The sequence below is a fragment of the Brachypodium distachyon genome, chromosome 3 (genome assembly GCF_000005505.3).
Source record: "Brachypodium distachyon strain Bd21 chromosome 3, Brachypodium_distachyon_v3.0, whole genome shotgun sequence".
NCBI classification, from domain to species: domain Eukaryota; kingdom Viridiplantae; phylum Streptophyta; class Magnoliopsida; order Poales; family Poaceae; genus Brachypodium; species Brachypodium distachyon.
The window spans coordinates 11,538,682-11,555,526 of NC_016133.3; the positions used below are offsets into that span (position 1 = coordinate 11,538,682).

At 48.7% G+C, this 16,845-nt stretch overlaps 1 protein-coding gene across 2 annotated transcripts in view; it reads right to left on the minus strand.

Annotated features, from left to right (window-relative positions):
• Positions 1-486: 486 nt before the first annotated feature.
• Positions 487-16,845, minus strand: part of LOC100834620 (atrophin-1) — a 40,515-nt gene continuing 24,156 nt past the window's right edge. The window contains exons 1-9 of one of the 2 annotated variants that reach the window (XM_010235921.3): positions 5,562-5,716; positions 5,047-5,337; positions 4,141-4,257; positions 3,925-3,967; positions 3,643-3,725; positions 3,110-3,187; positions 2,953-3,006; positions 2,399-2,533; positions 487-2,317 (exon numbers count right to left, since the gene is read on the minus strand). In XM_010235921.3, the coding sequence (XP_010234223.1) occupies positions 887-2,317; positions 2,399-2,533; positions 2,953-3,006; positions 3,110-3,187; positions 3,643-3,725; positions 3,925-3,967; positions 4,141-4,257; positions 5,047-5,337 (2,232 nt within the window). In that variant the 5' untranslated portion in view covers positions 5,562-5,716 and the 3' untranslated portion in view covers positions 487-886. Of the gene's footprint in view, positions 2,318-2,398; positions 2,534-2,952; positions 3,007-3,109; positions 3,188-3,642; positions 3,726-3,924; positions 3,968-4,140; positions 4,258-5,046; positions 5,338-5,561; positions 5,717-16,845 lie in introns of those variants that run through there. The other variant, XM_024461591.1, reaches the window with a different exon arrangement.

A 16,845-nucleotide genomic window follows, 5' to 3' on the forward strand; every position in this document is an offset into this window, starting at 1 on the left:
TAATTTGGAAGCCCTGTCATTGCATTGACTGTATTACGTTGACGGGTAGTTAAGAAAGCATTTAATCTTTATATTTACTCTTATAAAGATCTCGATTGACTCAAAATCAGTGAGATGATAGATAGTGGATGGTATAAATTATTTAACTTGAGATCAAAACCACTGATAATACAACATTTTTTTAATGGAGTTAGAGTTGTCCCGAACACCCATACAAGCAACATATTGGTATTGTGCTAGTCTACAATAAAATCTCAACAGCATTACAGTAAAGCGAGAATGCAAGCATTACCTATCTTTTTCTTTGTATTTTGTCGTGCCTCTTCTTTCCCAATTTCCCTCATTCGAATCTCACACATCAAAAAGGTAAATAGCTTACAATTTGTATATTTTCTTATTAATGTGTAGCTTAAGTGCAGATTTCAAAATTTATAGATTCAGTTTCATGTCAATGTTGCTACAAGAATATTTTTGCACGCAACGAAATAGATAAGTTGTTCTAGAGTGAAACATACAAAAGATGGTCAAGGTAATATTCCACTTTCTCAAAGAGCAGATAACTACAACAGTTACTCTCTCAAAAACAAAGATAACTACATCTCATCAGAATCCTTTTCTTTCTTTCTTTTTCTTTAATGCAATACAATTTCTGGAAAAAAAACAGCTTGATACTCATCTCATCCAACACATGGTATGCTTCTGTCAGAAAAAAGAAAGGATCGACGGTACAAGTTTAAGAAACTCCATCTCTCAAGGCTGAACTTCAGATACATGCGGCTCCCAAGCCAAAATCAAGCCATCTTCTCCCTTTGCATCACAACTTGGATTCCAGATAGAGATATCAACATCTCACTTCAAGCAAATCTCATGACAAGAGACCCTCGTACTATGGGTCACCCTCTGCTTTCTTTGACACCGCTGTTGGCACGAAAGGATCGTATATCGGATTCGGTCCACCTGGATTGCCACCTTGCATGTTTGCATTTGGAAATGGATTCTGTTGCGGTGGCATGAAATTAAATGGCATTCTGTTGGATGGATTTGCAGGAGGGAACGGTCGAAACCCCATAGGAGAATCAGATGGGAAGCCTCCATGGAAGTGTTGTGGAGGTGGAGCATGCATACGGGCCTGACCCATATGACTTACATCCGGCCTTTGGAAACCTTGAACTGGCGAAATGGGGCTCTGATTGGCAGGACGGAACAGCAGCATTTGGGGCAAACCAAACTGAGAGTTAGCTTGAACTCCCATTTGACCGGCTGAAGCTGGAGGGTTTGGCAAAGGTGGTGCATGAGGTCGAAAGGTAAAATCACCAGTGGCCGGACGTGCAGGTCTCAAAGCAGCTATCGATGTCTGACTGTAGCCTGTGTTTGCAGAACCTGAGAAAGACAACCCAGGCATACTGGCAGGCGGATGCGACGAAGGTGACACTTGTGCATTGCCAGGTGCTGGTCCAGCTTGAGGGAAAGGTGAAGGCGCGCCTCTCATCTGAGGTGTTGACATGGGGGGACGCATTTGCATCGACACTGGATAAGGTGGATGCGGCAATGCCCCAGCAGGAGATGCTGGTACTTGCACCGACGAGGGACCTTGAGATGACACTGATGGAAAAGACTGGGGGGCGCCAGGAGGCCTGGAAGGAGTGAAGTTTGCTCTTGGTGGATGCTGAGTGCCATAGCTGGTGGACATATTTGACTGAGAAGGCACTGGTGGAGCTGCACCAAGAGGTGAGACAGAAATAGGAGGTCTCATTGGCATAAAAGTGGGTGCACCTTGTGAAGGTCTCTGAGATTGCGCCATAGCAGGGGGGAAAGTTGGCCATCCTCCAGAAGCGTGGGGTGTTTGAAGAGGTCTAACAGGTAGTGCTACAGTAGAAGATGGCACCGGTTGCAGGTTGTAAGCATTTCCAGGTGGTCTACCAAAAGGAGGTCTAATGGCAGGGTTGGCTTGGAACTGGTGTGGAGGTTGTTGAGCGTTCGGTATTGATGGCTGAGAACCAGGAACAGGCAGTGGATTTCTTGGCATGAAATTTGTGTGAGGAGGTTGCCCTGTGTATGGTGGCATGCTAAAAGAACCCACAGGAGGTTGCAGCTGCAAGGAATTGTTGGGTAATGGGCTCGGTATAGGCCCTGAGGAGGGAACTGATGGAACAGTAGTTTGAGACATGGAAAGCCAATGAGCATTATGTGATTGGTAATTCAGTGAGTCAGGCTGAGAAGCTGCGCTCTGCACCTGTTGCACAACAGCTGGATTTACACCAACAGAGTTAACTGCCGGAGAAACAATAGCAGTTTCTGAAGAGTCTGTTGAATTTACCTGATAATATTAAAATGGTTTGGTGGTCAATTGACAGCATATTAAAATTTCTAGAGAGAAAGGACCAGGTTGCTAACTTACTGAGACAGGAGTAAGAAGCAGCTCAATCAACGCAACTGCAGCATCAACTTTATCATAAGAGTCAGCTGACACATGTATGTATAGGTCTTCATAAGCAGCTTGTGCTTCATGTATATCTGACTGGCGAACCTCACCCTGAGCATGAATAAAAATTTAGGTTTTCCATTGGTGCAGTTGTGCTGAACTTGATGCCAATGATTTACTAAAAGGTAAATAAATACTCAAGGAAACTTGAGCATCAAGATTATAAATGGAAGTCATAAGTTATCACAATCCCTAAAAATGATGCTAAAAAATAAAAGATATGTTTGATGATATGCTGTGTAAATTATCTTGACAGAGTTTCCCATGGAGATACACCAATGAAAGCAAAAGATTAGAACAGACAGATGCACCACTTTATTTATTTCTTTTCTTCACGCTACAGTATCAATTATCTGTCCAACTTAACACTTTGTGTATAAAATGTACATGATAAACACCAAATACAAACCATTTAGCTACACCAGAGGACAAAGCAAATAAAAATTAGGGAATAGAGAAAACAAGTTTACCTTTTCACCATTGCTTTTCTTAGTCCCATATACTCGTACTTTAGCTCCAGTTTCCTGGCATATGGTAAATGAATTAACAGAAGTTCTAATAAATATAATCTTCTAATGAATGTTTCAACAAAATAAACTAAGGTTTCCAAGAGTAACCCATCCATACCTCCTGTAGTCGCTTCTGGGTATTTCTTTCAGGTCCTAGAAGAACTCCAATGATATTTTGTCCCGGATGTGCTTTTGTCTGCAATAGTCAAGAGCACAAGCTAAATACACCGCATTTATATGAGATAAAAATCCAAGTAAGTTGTCTACTCAGATTCAGATTTTAGTTTGGAAGGTACTACCTCCGTTCCTAAATACTTGTCGCTGTTTTAGTGCAAACTTGCACTAAAACAGCGACAAGTATATAGGAACGGAGGTAGTAGCTGTTAATCCCAATACATAACCAACAACAAATTACAATATCAGAGGCAATAGACAAGCAGTTATACATTATACTGGCAGATGGTACCGTAAAACTGGCATAAGCTCCCTATTGGTAAATTAATTAATGCAGAAGGCCCTAAGGGATTATCAGAAAACATCTTGAGATACGATAAGTAGATGGACACCATCTACATACAATTGAAACAACCCTGGTACAAGTGCAAATTGTAAACCAGTAACTAAGCATTAAGCAGTAGGGCGTTTACATACAGGCAAAGGGATTTTTGTCTCCTTGAGTAATGGCTTGTAATCGTCAGGAGCCTTGTATCCTGGATTTAATTGGAGTATTTCTCCTACAGAAAACACAAAAATCAAGTTAATAATACACTTCTTTGAGACATAATAGAGCAAATCATGACTAACACTCTAACACAGAGGCACCCAGTCCCTGCATATGTTTAAGCTATATCAAATGTGAGATACTCATGATGAAGGACACTTCCATCAGAGAGGGTGAAACGAAGCGAAAGAACACAGAAAGACTTCTCTCACCAATAATTTCGCGTTTTTCAAGCTCCAATAGCTCAACCTTTTCCTGCCACAAAAGCGAAAAAATGAAAAAAATAAATCAAAAGCATATCAAATGGGAGCATATTTGATTGTGCAGCTCTTTTTCATCTGTAAAGCACCAGTAGAACCCCTGTTGTTACCGGTTAAAAGAAAAACACTAAAGCATTAGCGAGGGAATGGTGGTCAGATAAGGGATACCTTATTCTCTTTCGCACTATCAGAACTGGAACCCTTCACAGTAAACAATGAACCTTCAATTCCTCCTGTCTCCAGAGCTACAGATTTCAGCTCCTTGTTAATTTGCTCCACTCGAGCCTGCCCGTGTGATAAGATGAATTAGTGACACGTAGCAATTGAAGCTTTCTGCATGAAAGAATCACAAGGAAAATAGCCGTTCCTGTCTGGCCAGAGGAAGAGCAACAGCCAATAGTATACATGGGTCTAACTTGGACAGAGACGTGGAATTACAGGCAACTCAACAGAGTATTTTTACATGACTTTCTGGTCAAACAAAATGGCATAAAGCGGCAAGCTGGTCCACCAGAGTTGCAAGTAATTAAAATAAACACGTGCATCATTGAGTATATTTTAATGTAGATCACATAGTTCACAGGCGAAGAAGAGAAACGTGTGCTTTAAGAATGCATCATCACAAAGTTAGATCCTTATAACAACGGTCTTGGTATCCAAGAATAATAATTTAACTCCAGGTTCTAGGACTAATGGTCGAATGGAGTAAGATAACTCTTTCAGCTACCTGTGTTTGCTACTGCGGCCTAACGACACATGGACACGCAGTTGCACGACCTCTTTCATAATTGACAGGTGGTTAAAATGTGTTCCAGTTGTTTGCATTGCAAATTTGCAATATCACAAGATTGTAGTGGTGTATTGATGCAAAGTCGTGTTCCCCATGGTTAAAAACTCAATGTTATCCGTTCCACATTCCACGTGTTGCGCAGTTAATGCAGCAAGCGGCACACAAACTAAAAAGGCACATCATTAAGAATAAGCCTACAAGTCGACTAACAGGCACATCATTAAGAGTAAGCCTACAATTGCGTTCATATATCGAAAAGAGAGAGAGAGCTCGTAACCAGGTACCTGGTAGGCCAAAGCTTTGGCTTTCCTGACGGCAGGATCAGAGGCAAGATCAGGGCCCCACTTTGTGTTCCTTTGAGGAGGAGGTGGTTTAGTGTGCTCTTCCTTGGGGGTAGCTGGTGCCTCCACCTTGCGGATAACCATGGAGCCCGCGATCTTGTTCTTGGGTATGACGAAGCCAGGTTTCGCCCCGAACATTGAGAACTTGGGAGGCAAAGATTGTGCCATGGTGGGTTTTGGCGGTGGTTGCCGCCGGGCAGGAGAGGATTGGTTGAGTTTCACACCGGCCATCATCTAGAGTAGAAGCAAATCAATCAGTACTAAAGAAGGGTTGAAGGAGCGTCCGCAAGATCACGGGCGGAGGACCCAGTAGGGCAAGGTAGGGCGCCCGCCCTACCTTGATTTTGCCTCAGTTACGAATTGGGGATTATGAAACGGGGATCTAAAGGGCGGAATCCGTTCGTGGTGTGATGGGAGGAGAAACGGTCGGGAGCGAGAGAATCGAAGGGGAGATCAACCTGCGGTGGAGGCGCTCGAGCGAGGAGGAAGACGAAGGGGGCTCGGGCGCTCGGCAGCGGGATGAGTGGCGGCGCTCCCGCGAGGAGGAAGGGGCTGTGGGGCTCGGCAAGGAGACGGGTAGAGGGGGTATAGTTTTTTTTTTAAGTAAGGTATAGCTTTTTTTTCAAGAGAGTATAGCTACATGTGGCCATCAGGTCGGCCCGGCCCGGGCACCGGCCGGTCTAAGGTTAAATGGGCCTCACCCGGTCGCGGCCCGGTGAAGACCGATGCCTCCAGGCCCAGGTACGGCATCGTATAACTGGGCCAACTATCCAAATAGTAAATGAGAATAACACGATTACTAATAATGTTTAAAAATACATGGATAAAAAAATGACAAACTCATGTTAGATGTCGTAACCCTTGCATCAAGTTAAGACAAATTATTAAATCGTTGTTAGATGTACATTTATTTGGTCATTTAGAATTTGTATTTGCGTTTCTGTATAAAATAAATATGCAAAATTTCAACTAATTTAACTCTGAATCATTAGAGGCAGCAATGGCGATAATTTGCATTTTTTATGTGGTCTGAGAAAGATGTTGTAGGAGTCAGTGATGATGGGTCAACTGTCGCCTACATCGGTGGCCGACGGCGACGCTCGTGTGAGGTGGTGTGTGTTGCGTTCCAACGTAACTTTGCGCAGTTGACGAGGATTAGCCTGCAAAGATTGGTTCTCCGAGAAACGCAACTTTTGCACTCTTAGTTATTTTGGATATCTACTTTTGATGTCCATGTATGATTGCTCATTGATGTCTTAATTGTCATACCTTTACTCGTATTTCTTGCTTAATGAAAATCAGTAGGAAAATTATATTACTTAATGACAGTAGATATGATAGCCATGCCCACGTGGTGTGTATTATTGTTTTATGAGTTCTGATTTTGACAGACTTGCATACTATGTTTCATATTGTGTAATTATTTCCCATAAGATACCATATCTCTCGAAGTATGGAGAAGGATGTCGGGGGATGACTCCGGGTAGGGTCATGACGACACGTGTTAACTGGGGATAGCGAGAGCAAAGCCGACGTAAGCAAGTACGCCGGCATCGTTAAGCCGACTTAATAACCGGCCGGCATACCAAAAGTGTGCCGGCATGTCTATCTTGTCTTGTGTGATTGTAGGATAAGCATGAACTATCTGATCTCGGCTAAGGCCAGGATACGCCAACGGTCCTATCCTGGTCACATGGCGCAAAATAAAGAAGCGCTCCCTTTATGACAGAAAAGCAGTCGTTGCTCACGTCATTGTGCCCGTCGACTGCACAGTGACACGCCGTAGAAGGACATGTGATGAAGGCCGGGGCGTGGCTACAATGTGCGCCGTCTGGCAGTACGTAAAGCACAAAGCTGTATTGTCCCCTCCCGAACAATCCGAAGGGGACCATGGGCGCACCCGGCGGGCGCGGTGGTAGCTAGGGCTAGCTTTTGGTCCACATGTCAGTGTGACACCTTTGGCCTATAAATAGAAACTCCACCCCTCCTGTGAGAGGGGTTCCCCACTTAGACATTTTAGGAGTTCTCCTTCTCCTTCTTCCTCCTCTGAATACAGCTCAAGGAGCGCCATTGTAGTCCTCCATATCTCGGCTAATACAAACAAGGTAGGAGTAGCAGCTTTACCTCATCAAGAGGGCTCCGAACCTGGGTAAACACCATGTGTTCTTACTTTCGTGCGTGGTTTACATCGCGCTATCCCTCCTCCGGATCTTCCTTCGTCCATCAACCCCATCTCAAGCCATCCTATGGCATCTGCCGTGACACCACCACGATAGTTGGCGCCCACCATGGGGCCAGCAGCGGCACTGGCTGGAGTTTTCATCTGGACGGGAAGCTCCCTCATCACCGGAGAGCGCGTCGTCTCCGGTTTGGTCCAGAGATTCGGCTCTCTGGGCTTCATCGACAACAACGCATGCTGCTTCAACAACGCGCCACTTTCCTGCGCAGGCCGCTTCATCAACTTCGGTACGCACGAGGTCTACGTCGCCACTGACACTCCTTGCAGGTATCCCGAGCAGGTGGTGATGGCCGAGGATCCTCCCGTCGTCTGCACGGTTCGCGGTCGGCATGTCGACTGCCCCGCTGGCCGTGCGGAGGTCATGGTGTCGGCTCAAGGCGGCGATGCTGGCAAGGGCGCGGCAGAAAGCGTTGGACTCCCGAGCAAGTCCGGCAGAACGGCGCGTCCTCTGATGGAGAAGCCGGAGAACATCGTTGCTCAGGCCGGCACATCCGCTGTGCCGGCAAAGCCGACTCCGCTCTAGGCTGCCATCAGGAGGCTGACCTTGCCTGTCGCACCAAACGCCAACTCGGCCCAGCTGCAGGCTTAGCTGGAGTTGGAACGCCAGAAACTGCTGCAGGAAGCTGTCGACGTGGCTCATGCTCGGCAGGAGCTCGAAATTTCGCTCCGTGAGTATAACAAAGCTCACGGTCTCAATTCTACTACAATGCATAACCCTAGCCGAGTTGGGGAAGTGCGTAATCGTGGTAGAAACTTGAATGCCGAGATAGCTAGGGATGGCAGAGCCATGCCAGCTGTGTCGGCAAGCTATGTGTCGGCACTAAAGCCGGAATATAACACCCATGTTAAGAACCTCAGGGCAGCCGAGGCTGCAGCATAAGAATTGCCGAATCTCACGGGAGAGGCACTCCGGTTGCAGTAGTTGCGTGTGAAAGAATTACTTCGCACGGCTAACGAGCAAAATTGAGGCGTACATGCGGTTGCACGGCAAGCCCAGTGCATCTCAGATCATTCACTCGGCCGTAGGCGCTGGCGGTCGGGCCGACAAGCAAGCGTCTTCGCCTGGTGGCAGACGGGATAAGAGTGTCAACTCTGGCCGAGACAAGCGGCTAGAGCATTATGATCCGGCATTGGCTGAGAAGCAAATGGTTAAGAGAGTTGATGATAGTCAAAGTGGTCTGCATCTCGGTAACAATCGTCGAGATCCACAAGACCGCCACTCGGCAGGTCATGGACGCCAATCTCGGGGTCCGGCGCCCAATACTGCTGCAGGTCAGTAGGGTGCCGGGCACAACCCCCTGTATCGAGGTGAAGATCGCCGGCAAGACCATTACAATGACGGATACTCGGCCATGGGAGATGAAGGCTATCTCAGGCGTGAGCGTGACAATGTCGGCCCACTTGGAGCCCGAGTGGGAAACCGGCAAGTGTCGCCGCTAGATGCCCGACATCGCCTCGATAGAATCTATCTGTCGGAGCTTCTGGAAGAGTAAGGCCCTCAGGGATCGTGTTGTTTCGCTCACCGGATCATGAGAGAGACAGCAACCCCAGGTTTCCGGCTACCCAGGAGCACGAGAACATATGACGGCAGCACCAAGCCGGAAAACTGGTTGGAAGATTATGTCACTGCAGTGCATGTGGCAGGTGGCAATCACAGATGGGTGGTACGCTATGTACCCCAAATGCTGGTGGGACCAGCCAGGATCTGGCTGAATAATCTGCCGAAAGACAGCATCAATTGCTGGATAGATTTTGAGTAAGCTTTTGTCAGCAACTTCACCAGCTCCTACAAGAGGCCTAACCGCCCTCGGCAACTGTCCGTGTGCAACAAAGGGACAACGAGACCGACTGAGATTACCTGACAAGATGGAATAACCTCCGCAACTCCTGTGAAGGGATAATGGAGTTGCAGGCCATAGCATGGTTTGCCCAATGGTGCCGACATGGCAGCATGTTATGGCAGAATCTGCAGAGGGAAATGCCGGCCACTTTGTCCGAGATGATCAAGATTGCGGATATGTATGCGTTGGGTGACCCAACTCAGCCATCGCTGATGCCGACAGAGCAACAAAGAGAGCAGCCGACATACAATCCTGCCGGAGCATTCCGGAGGAATGAACATCAAGATCATCGGAATAAAAGAAGGGATGACAGGCCGGATTACCGGTATGGGCCAGCCCATGTCGCAGCCATTCATGATCAACCTGATGCCGATCCTAGCCAGCGTCAGAAGACGGGAAATCAGCAGTGGGCCAAGAAGTGAGAGCAGAAGAAGCCCTGGCAAGATAAGCAGAAGTACACATTTGAGATGATGCTTGATCAGCCTTGTCGTTTCCACATGACCAATCCCAGCAAGCCGGCGAATCACACAACCCGGCAATGCAGCTGGATGCAGCGGACCGAGAAGGGTGAGGCAAGTCGGTGGCCCCCTTGTCCGCCACTCACAGGCGCCAATGCTCAGATTCAAGAACCCCCTCCGGCGAACAATGTTGTCAATCAGGTGGAAGACCATGGCATCCCGGAATATGCAGGAAGAAGCAAGTGCAAGGAGCATCACCAAAGTTACATGATTTTTATCATGGAGCCAACCGACAAGCAAAGTTAGCGCAGACGTGAGATGGAAGTCAACGCTGTCGTGCCGGCAGTACTGAAATTCATGTATTGGTCAGAACAGGAGCTCTGTTGGAACCGGCCAGATCATCCTAAAGTCATGCCGAATCCTGGTGGTTATACTCTGGTGGTCGACCCGACACTCATTGGGCATGACATCAATGTCAAGTTCACTCGAATTCTCATTGATAATGGGAGCAGCATAAACATCATGTACCGAGACACGATGCTCAAACTCGGCATTACTGATAACATGCTTGAGCTTAGCCGGACTACCTTCCATGGTATTGTGCCGGGAGTGTCTTGTGCACCGGTAGGCAAGATCTGGGTTGATGTCTTATTCGGCACCAGGGAGAACTGTTGGACAGAGAACTTGGTATTTGAGGTGGTGGATCTCAACAGTCTGTATCATGCGTTGCTCGGCAGACCGGCACTGGCCAAATTCATGGCGACTACTCACATTGGCTACCCGAAGATGAAGATGCCAGGACCAAATGGTACCATAACCTTTACCGGCAACTACAAGCGATTGCTGGAGTGCGCGGCAGCAAGATCTGCTTTGGCCGAGTCACTGGTCATTGCCGGAGAGAAGAGGAAGCTGCAAGAAGTTGTCGCATTAGCTCAGTCGGCGTAGATTGGTCTGCCAGCTATGACCAACCCTCATGGAAGTGTGGCTTTCCAGGCAGCCAAGGAGACAAAGAAGATCCCGGTTGACAGTGAGTTCCCGGACCGAACCGTCATCATTGGTGCCGGCCTGAATGAGAAATAGGAAGGCGAGCTCACCAGCTTCCTCCGTGAGAATCGGGACATCTTCGCATGATCAAACCAAGACTTGCCGGGTGTGAGTTGGCTGAGCACTCATTGCATGTCACGCCAGACGCAAGACCGATGACAGAAGGAAGCAATATCGGAAGAGATATCCCGGCTTCTAGCTGCCGGCTTTATCATGGAAGTGTTGCATCCTGACTGGTTGGCTAACCCGGTCATGGTCGAGAAGAAGAAAGATGACCCAACTGCTGCCAAGGTGTGGCGCATGTGTATCGACTACACTAGCCTGAACAAGGCATGCCCTAAGGATCCTTTTCCATTACCTCAGATCGATCAAGTGATCGACTCCACTGCCAGATGTGAGTTGTTGTCTTTTGTAGACGCGTACTCTGGTTTTCACCAGATTCCATTGAACCCTAATGATCAAATAAAGACATCATTTATCACCCCGTTCGGGGCTTATTGCTATCGCAGTATGCCGTTTGGTTTGAGAAATGCAGGGGCTACTTACCAAAGGTACATGCAGAAATGCTTGCACGACCAACTCGGCAAAAACGTGCAAGTATATGTCGACGATGTTGTCATAAAAACCAAAGAAAGCGTCAACGTTGCTGGATGATATCTGCGAAACATTTGCAAATTTGAGGAGATTCCGAATGAAGCTAAACCCGGCCAAGTGCACATTTGGTGTCAAGCCGAGGTATAGAAACAAATCATATGAAAATTGCCGCCATAGAGAGAATGAAACTGCCGGAATGTCTCAAAGATGTACAAAAAATCACTGGATGCTTAGCGTCGTTAAGTCGTTTCGTTAGTCGGCTGGGTGAAAAGGCAATGCCCTTATACCAGCTGATGAAGAAAACCGACAAATTTGTCTGGACACAACAGGCAGAGGTAGCCTTCCAAGAGCTGAAGAAGATGATCGCTACGGCGCCGATATTAGCCTCACCAATGGCGCAAGAGCCGATGTTGTTGTATATAACAGCAACAAACCGGGTTGTCAGCACCGTCATAGTGGTGGAGAGAGATGAAGACGGCAAGTCGGTACAAAGGCCAGTATATTACTTGAGTGAGGTGTTATCATCATCAAAACATAATTATCCTCATTATCAGAAGATGGCGTACGGTGTTTATATGGCGGCAAAGAAGCTGAAGCATTATTTCGATGCACACCAGATCCAGGTCATACGTGAAGCACCCGTCTCGGAAATCATGAGCAATAAAGATGCAAGCAGCCGGATAGCTAAGTGGGCTATTGAGTTAGCACCCTAGACGCTGCAGTACGATAGACGAGATGCTGTGAAATCTCAGGCACTGGCGGGTTTCCTGGTGGATTGGGCCGAGATGGAATATGAACCACCACCACCTGAAACTAGTTATTGGAAAATGCATTTTGACGGCTCCAAAATGAAAAGTGGGCTTGGTGCTGGCATAGTTCTCGCTTTGCCCAAGCGCAATCAGTTAAAGTATGTGTTGCAATTTCATTTTGCAGCGTCCAACAACGTCGCCGAGTACGAGGCACTTGTTCACATACTGAAGATGGCAAAGGAGATCGGTGTTTGCCGGATTCAATGCTTCGGTGATTCCGACTTGGTGGTCCAGAAAGCCTCGGGTAATTGGGATGCGTTGGATGCAAACATGGCACCATACTGCTTTCATGTGCAGAACATTAGTGGCCAATTTGAAGGGTGTGAGTTCCAACATATACCACGGGCTGAGAACGAGGCTACCGACACTTTGTCGAAGCTAGGATCAACGCGGCAGGCCATCCCGGCCGGCGTTGCTTTGGAACATCTGCGCAAGCCATCAATCAAGCCGTCACCAGAATCAGAATCGATATTTATTCCGGCAAGTTCGGAAGCTGACGTCACTCCAATGGACATTGACAGTGGCAGTGGTTCCGGTAACCCGGGGACTGAGCGCCCTAACTCGGCTGAGGCAATGGTGGTTGAACCAATGGAGGTAGACGAGCCAATTTTTGTAACTCGTCCTGTGCTGGCTTGGGCACAACCAATAATGTCCTACCTCAAGGATGGGAGTCTCTCGGAAGAGGAAGTGTCGGCATGGCAAATTCAGAGAAGAGCGAAAGCATACACCATTATCAACGGCGAGCTATATAAGAGAAGTGTCACTAACGTATTACAACGTTGCATTGAGCCAGAAGAAGGACAAGAAATCCTCCGGGATATTCACCAGGGGGAGTGTGGTCATCATGCATCCTCAAAAACATTGGTGGCCAAGGCATTCCAGCATGGTTTCTACTGGCCGAGTGCGTTACAGGAGGTGGAAGATATGGTGAGGAAGTGCAATGGTTGCCAGAGGTATGCCAGCAAGATTCATATGCCGGCATCTGAGCTCAAGACCATCCCAATCACTTGGCCATTTGCTGTTTGGTGTTTGGAAATGGTGGGACCCTTCAAGCGGGCACGAGGAGGCATGACACATATCTTAGTCATGGTTGACAAGTTCACCAAATGGATTGAAGTGAGGCCAATACGGAAGTGTGACGGCAAGACTGCGGTGTCGTTTTTGAAGGATATCATCTTAAGATACGGCTACCCACACAGTATCATCACGGATAATGGAACAAACTTCGCAGAGAGGCCTTTTGCGCGGTTCTGCGCGGAAAAGAAAATCCGGCTTGATGTCGCCTCAGTAGCACATCCTCAGTCCAACGGGCAAGTTGAGAGGGCAAATGGCATGGCCTTAGCCGGCATAAAACCTCGGCTAATTGAGCCACTGGAGCGCACTCCAGGATGCTAGCTAGATGAGCTCCCGACCGTGCTGTGGAGTCTCAGGACAACTCCTAATCATTCCACAGGCTATACGCCATTTTTCCTCGTATACGGGGCGGAAGCCATCTTACCAGCCGACATTCAACATGACTCTCCGCGAGTGACCATGTATACGGAAGCCGAGGTAAAAGAAGCCCGAGAAAATGATGTCGACCTGCTCGAAGAAGCACGGGAATTGGCCTTATCTCGGTCAGCCATCTATCAACAACACCTTAGGCGTTATCACGCCGAAAGGTAAACCCGCGGGTGTTTCGGGAAGAAGATCTCGTGCTCCAGCTTGTGTAGTGCACAGCCGGCATGCATAAATTATCGTCCCCATGGGAAGGACCTTTCATTGTGAGCAAAGCGCTGCACAATGATCCGTACTATCTTATAGATGTGCAGGACCCCAACGCGAACAGGATGGACAGATCTGGCGAGGAAACCAAGAGGCCATGGAATGTAGCTTTGCTTCGTCCGTTCTATACTTGAGAGATGAGTATTTGTATCGTTCTTTCCTTATGTCGAATATTTTGAAATAATGAATTATCCGTCGGGTTCTTAAAAGGAACTCGGGGACTCCCATGTTATATGAATGTGGTGTTACATTTATTTATTTGTATGTCGGTATGGTTTGATTGTGTAATCTTATGTCGGTCTAGTAGTGTGTATGTCGGTGGGAGGACCCCGGGTAGGGTCATGACGACGCACATTAGCTGAGATGACGAAGGCAAAGCTGGCACAGGCAAGTACGCCGGCATCCTCAAGCCGCATCGCTAACAGGCCGGCATACCAAGGATATGCCGGCACATTTATCTTGTCTTATATGGTTGCAGGATAAGCGCAAGCAGTCTGATCTCGGCCAGTGCCGAGATGCGTCAACGGTCTTATCCTGAGCACAAGGCGCAAAGTAAAGCAGCGCCCCTTTATCAAAGGAAAGCAGTCGTTGCTCACATCGCGGTGCTAGGTGGCTTGACAGTAAAGCACCGAAGAAGGACCTATGACGGAAGCCGGCATGTGGCTATAGTGCGTGTCGCCTGACCCCAGGAAAAGTAAAGCTGTTTTGTCCCCTGCCGTGCCACGCGAAGGGAACCGACCGGCGTGGCCCATAGAAGATAAGGTTAGCCTTTGGTCCACATGTCAGTGTGACATTGGCGGTCCATAAATAGGTGCACCACCCCTCATAGGAGAGGGATCCATCACTTAGACATCTAGGGTTTTCCCCTTCTTCTTCTTTCCTCAAGAAACAGCTCAAGGAGCTTCATTGTAATCGCCGATATCTCGGGAAATACCACAAAGTAGGAGTAGGAGTTTTACTTTACCTCAACAAGAGGGCTCCGAATCTGGGTAAACCGTGTGTGTGTTCTTGTGTTGTGCGTGATTCTAATCACGTCCTCCCTTCTCTGGTTCCTCCTTTGTCCATCGGCCCCAGCATAAGCCACCACGACAGTTGGCGCCCACCGTGAGGCCAGCAACGACGCTGGCTGGAGTTTTCATCCGGACGGGAAGCTTCCTCGTCACCGGAGAGCGCGTGGTCTCCGGTTTGGTCCAGAGATTCGGCTCTTTAGGCTTCATCGACAACAACGCGGGCTGCTTCAACAATGCGCCGCTTCCCTGCGCAGGCCGCTTCATCAACTTCGGCATGCATGAGGTTTATGTCGCCACTGACAATCCGTGCATGTACCCCGAGCAGGTGGTGGTGGCCGAAGATCCCCCCGCCGTCTTCACGGTTCGCGGCTGGCATCTCGACTGCCCTGCTGACCATGTGGTGGTCATGATGACGGCTCACGACGGTGATGCTGGCAAGGGCGCTGCAGAGAGTGGCGCGCTCCCAAGCAAATCCGGCATAACGACGAAGTTCCCCATGGAGAAGCCAGAGAACATTGCTGCTCAAGCCGGCACGTCCGCTGTGCCGGCAAAGCCGACTCAACTCTAGGCCGCCATCGAACGGCTAACCGCACCGGTGGCATCAAACGCTAACCCGGCCCAGCTACAGGCTGAGTTGGAGTTGCAGCACCAGAAACTGCTGCAAGAAGCTGTCGACGTGGCTCGCGCTCGGAAAGAGCTCGATATTTTGCTCCGTGAGTATAACAAAGCTCATGGTCTCAGTTCCACTGCATTGCCTAACCCTAGCCGAGTTGGGGAGGTACTTAATCGTGGCAGGAACCTGAATGCCGAGATAGCTAGGGATGGTAGAGCAATACCCGCCGTGTCGGCAAGTTTTTCCTCAGCACTGAAGCCAAAATACAACACCCCTGTTAAGAATCTCAGAGCCGCCGAGGCTGCAGCCGAAGAGGTGCCGAATCTCATGGGAGAGGCGCTCCGACTGCAGCAGCTGCGTGTGAAGGAGTTGCTCCGCACGGCTAACGAGAAGAATGAGGCGTACATGAGGTTGCACGGCAAGCCTGGCGCATCTCAAGTAAGCGTCTTTGCCTGGTGGCAAGCGAGACAAGAGTGTCAACTCAAGTCGAGACAAGCGGCTAGAGCGTTATGATCCGGCCCTGGCCGAGAAGCAAATGATCAGGAGAGTTGATGACGGCCAAAGTGGTCTGCGTCTCGGCAACAATCGCCGAGACCCACAAGAGCATCACTTAGTTGGTCATGGACACCAACCTCGGGGTCCGGCACCCAATACTGCTGCAGGTCAGCAGGCTGTCGGGCGCAACCCCCTGTATCGAGGTGAAGATCGCCGGCAGGACCGTTACGATGACGGGTACTCGGCCATGGGAGATGAAGGCTATCTCAGGCGAGAACGCGACAATGTCGGCCCACTCGGAGCCCGAGTGGGGAACAGGCAAGTGTCGCCGCTGGATGCCCGACATCGGCTCGACAGAATCTATCTGTCAGAGCTTCTGGAAGAACAAGGCCCTCGGGACCGTGCTGTTTCACGAACTAGATCATGAGAGAGACACCAGCCCAGGGTTTCCAGCTGCGTAGGGGTACGAGAACATATGACGGCAACACGAAGCCGGAAGATTGGCTAGAAGACTATGTCACCACAGTGCATGTGGCAGGCGGCAATTGTAGATGGGCTGTACGTTATGTACCCTAGATGCTGGTAGGACCAGCCAGGATCTGGCTGAACAACCTGCCGGAAGGCAGCATCAATTGCTAGATAGACTTCGAAGAGGCCTTTGTGAGCAATTTCACCAGCACCTACAAGAGGCCTAACCGCCCGCAGCAGCTGTCCATGTGAAAGCAAAGGGACAATGAGACCGACCGAGACTACCTCACAAGATGGAACAACCTCCGCAATTCCTGTGAAGTGATAGTGGAGTCGCAGGCAATAGCGTGGTTTGCCCAAGGGTGCCAGCATGGCAGCATGTTGTGGCAAAAGCTGCAAAGAGAAAT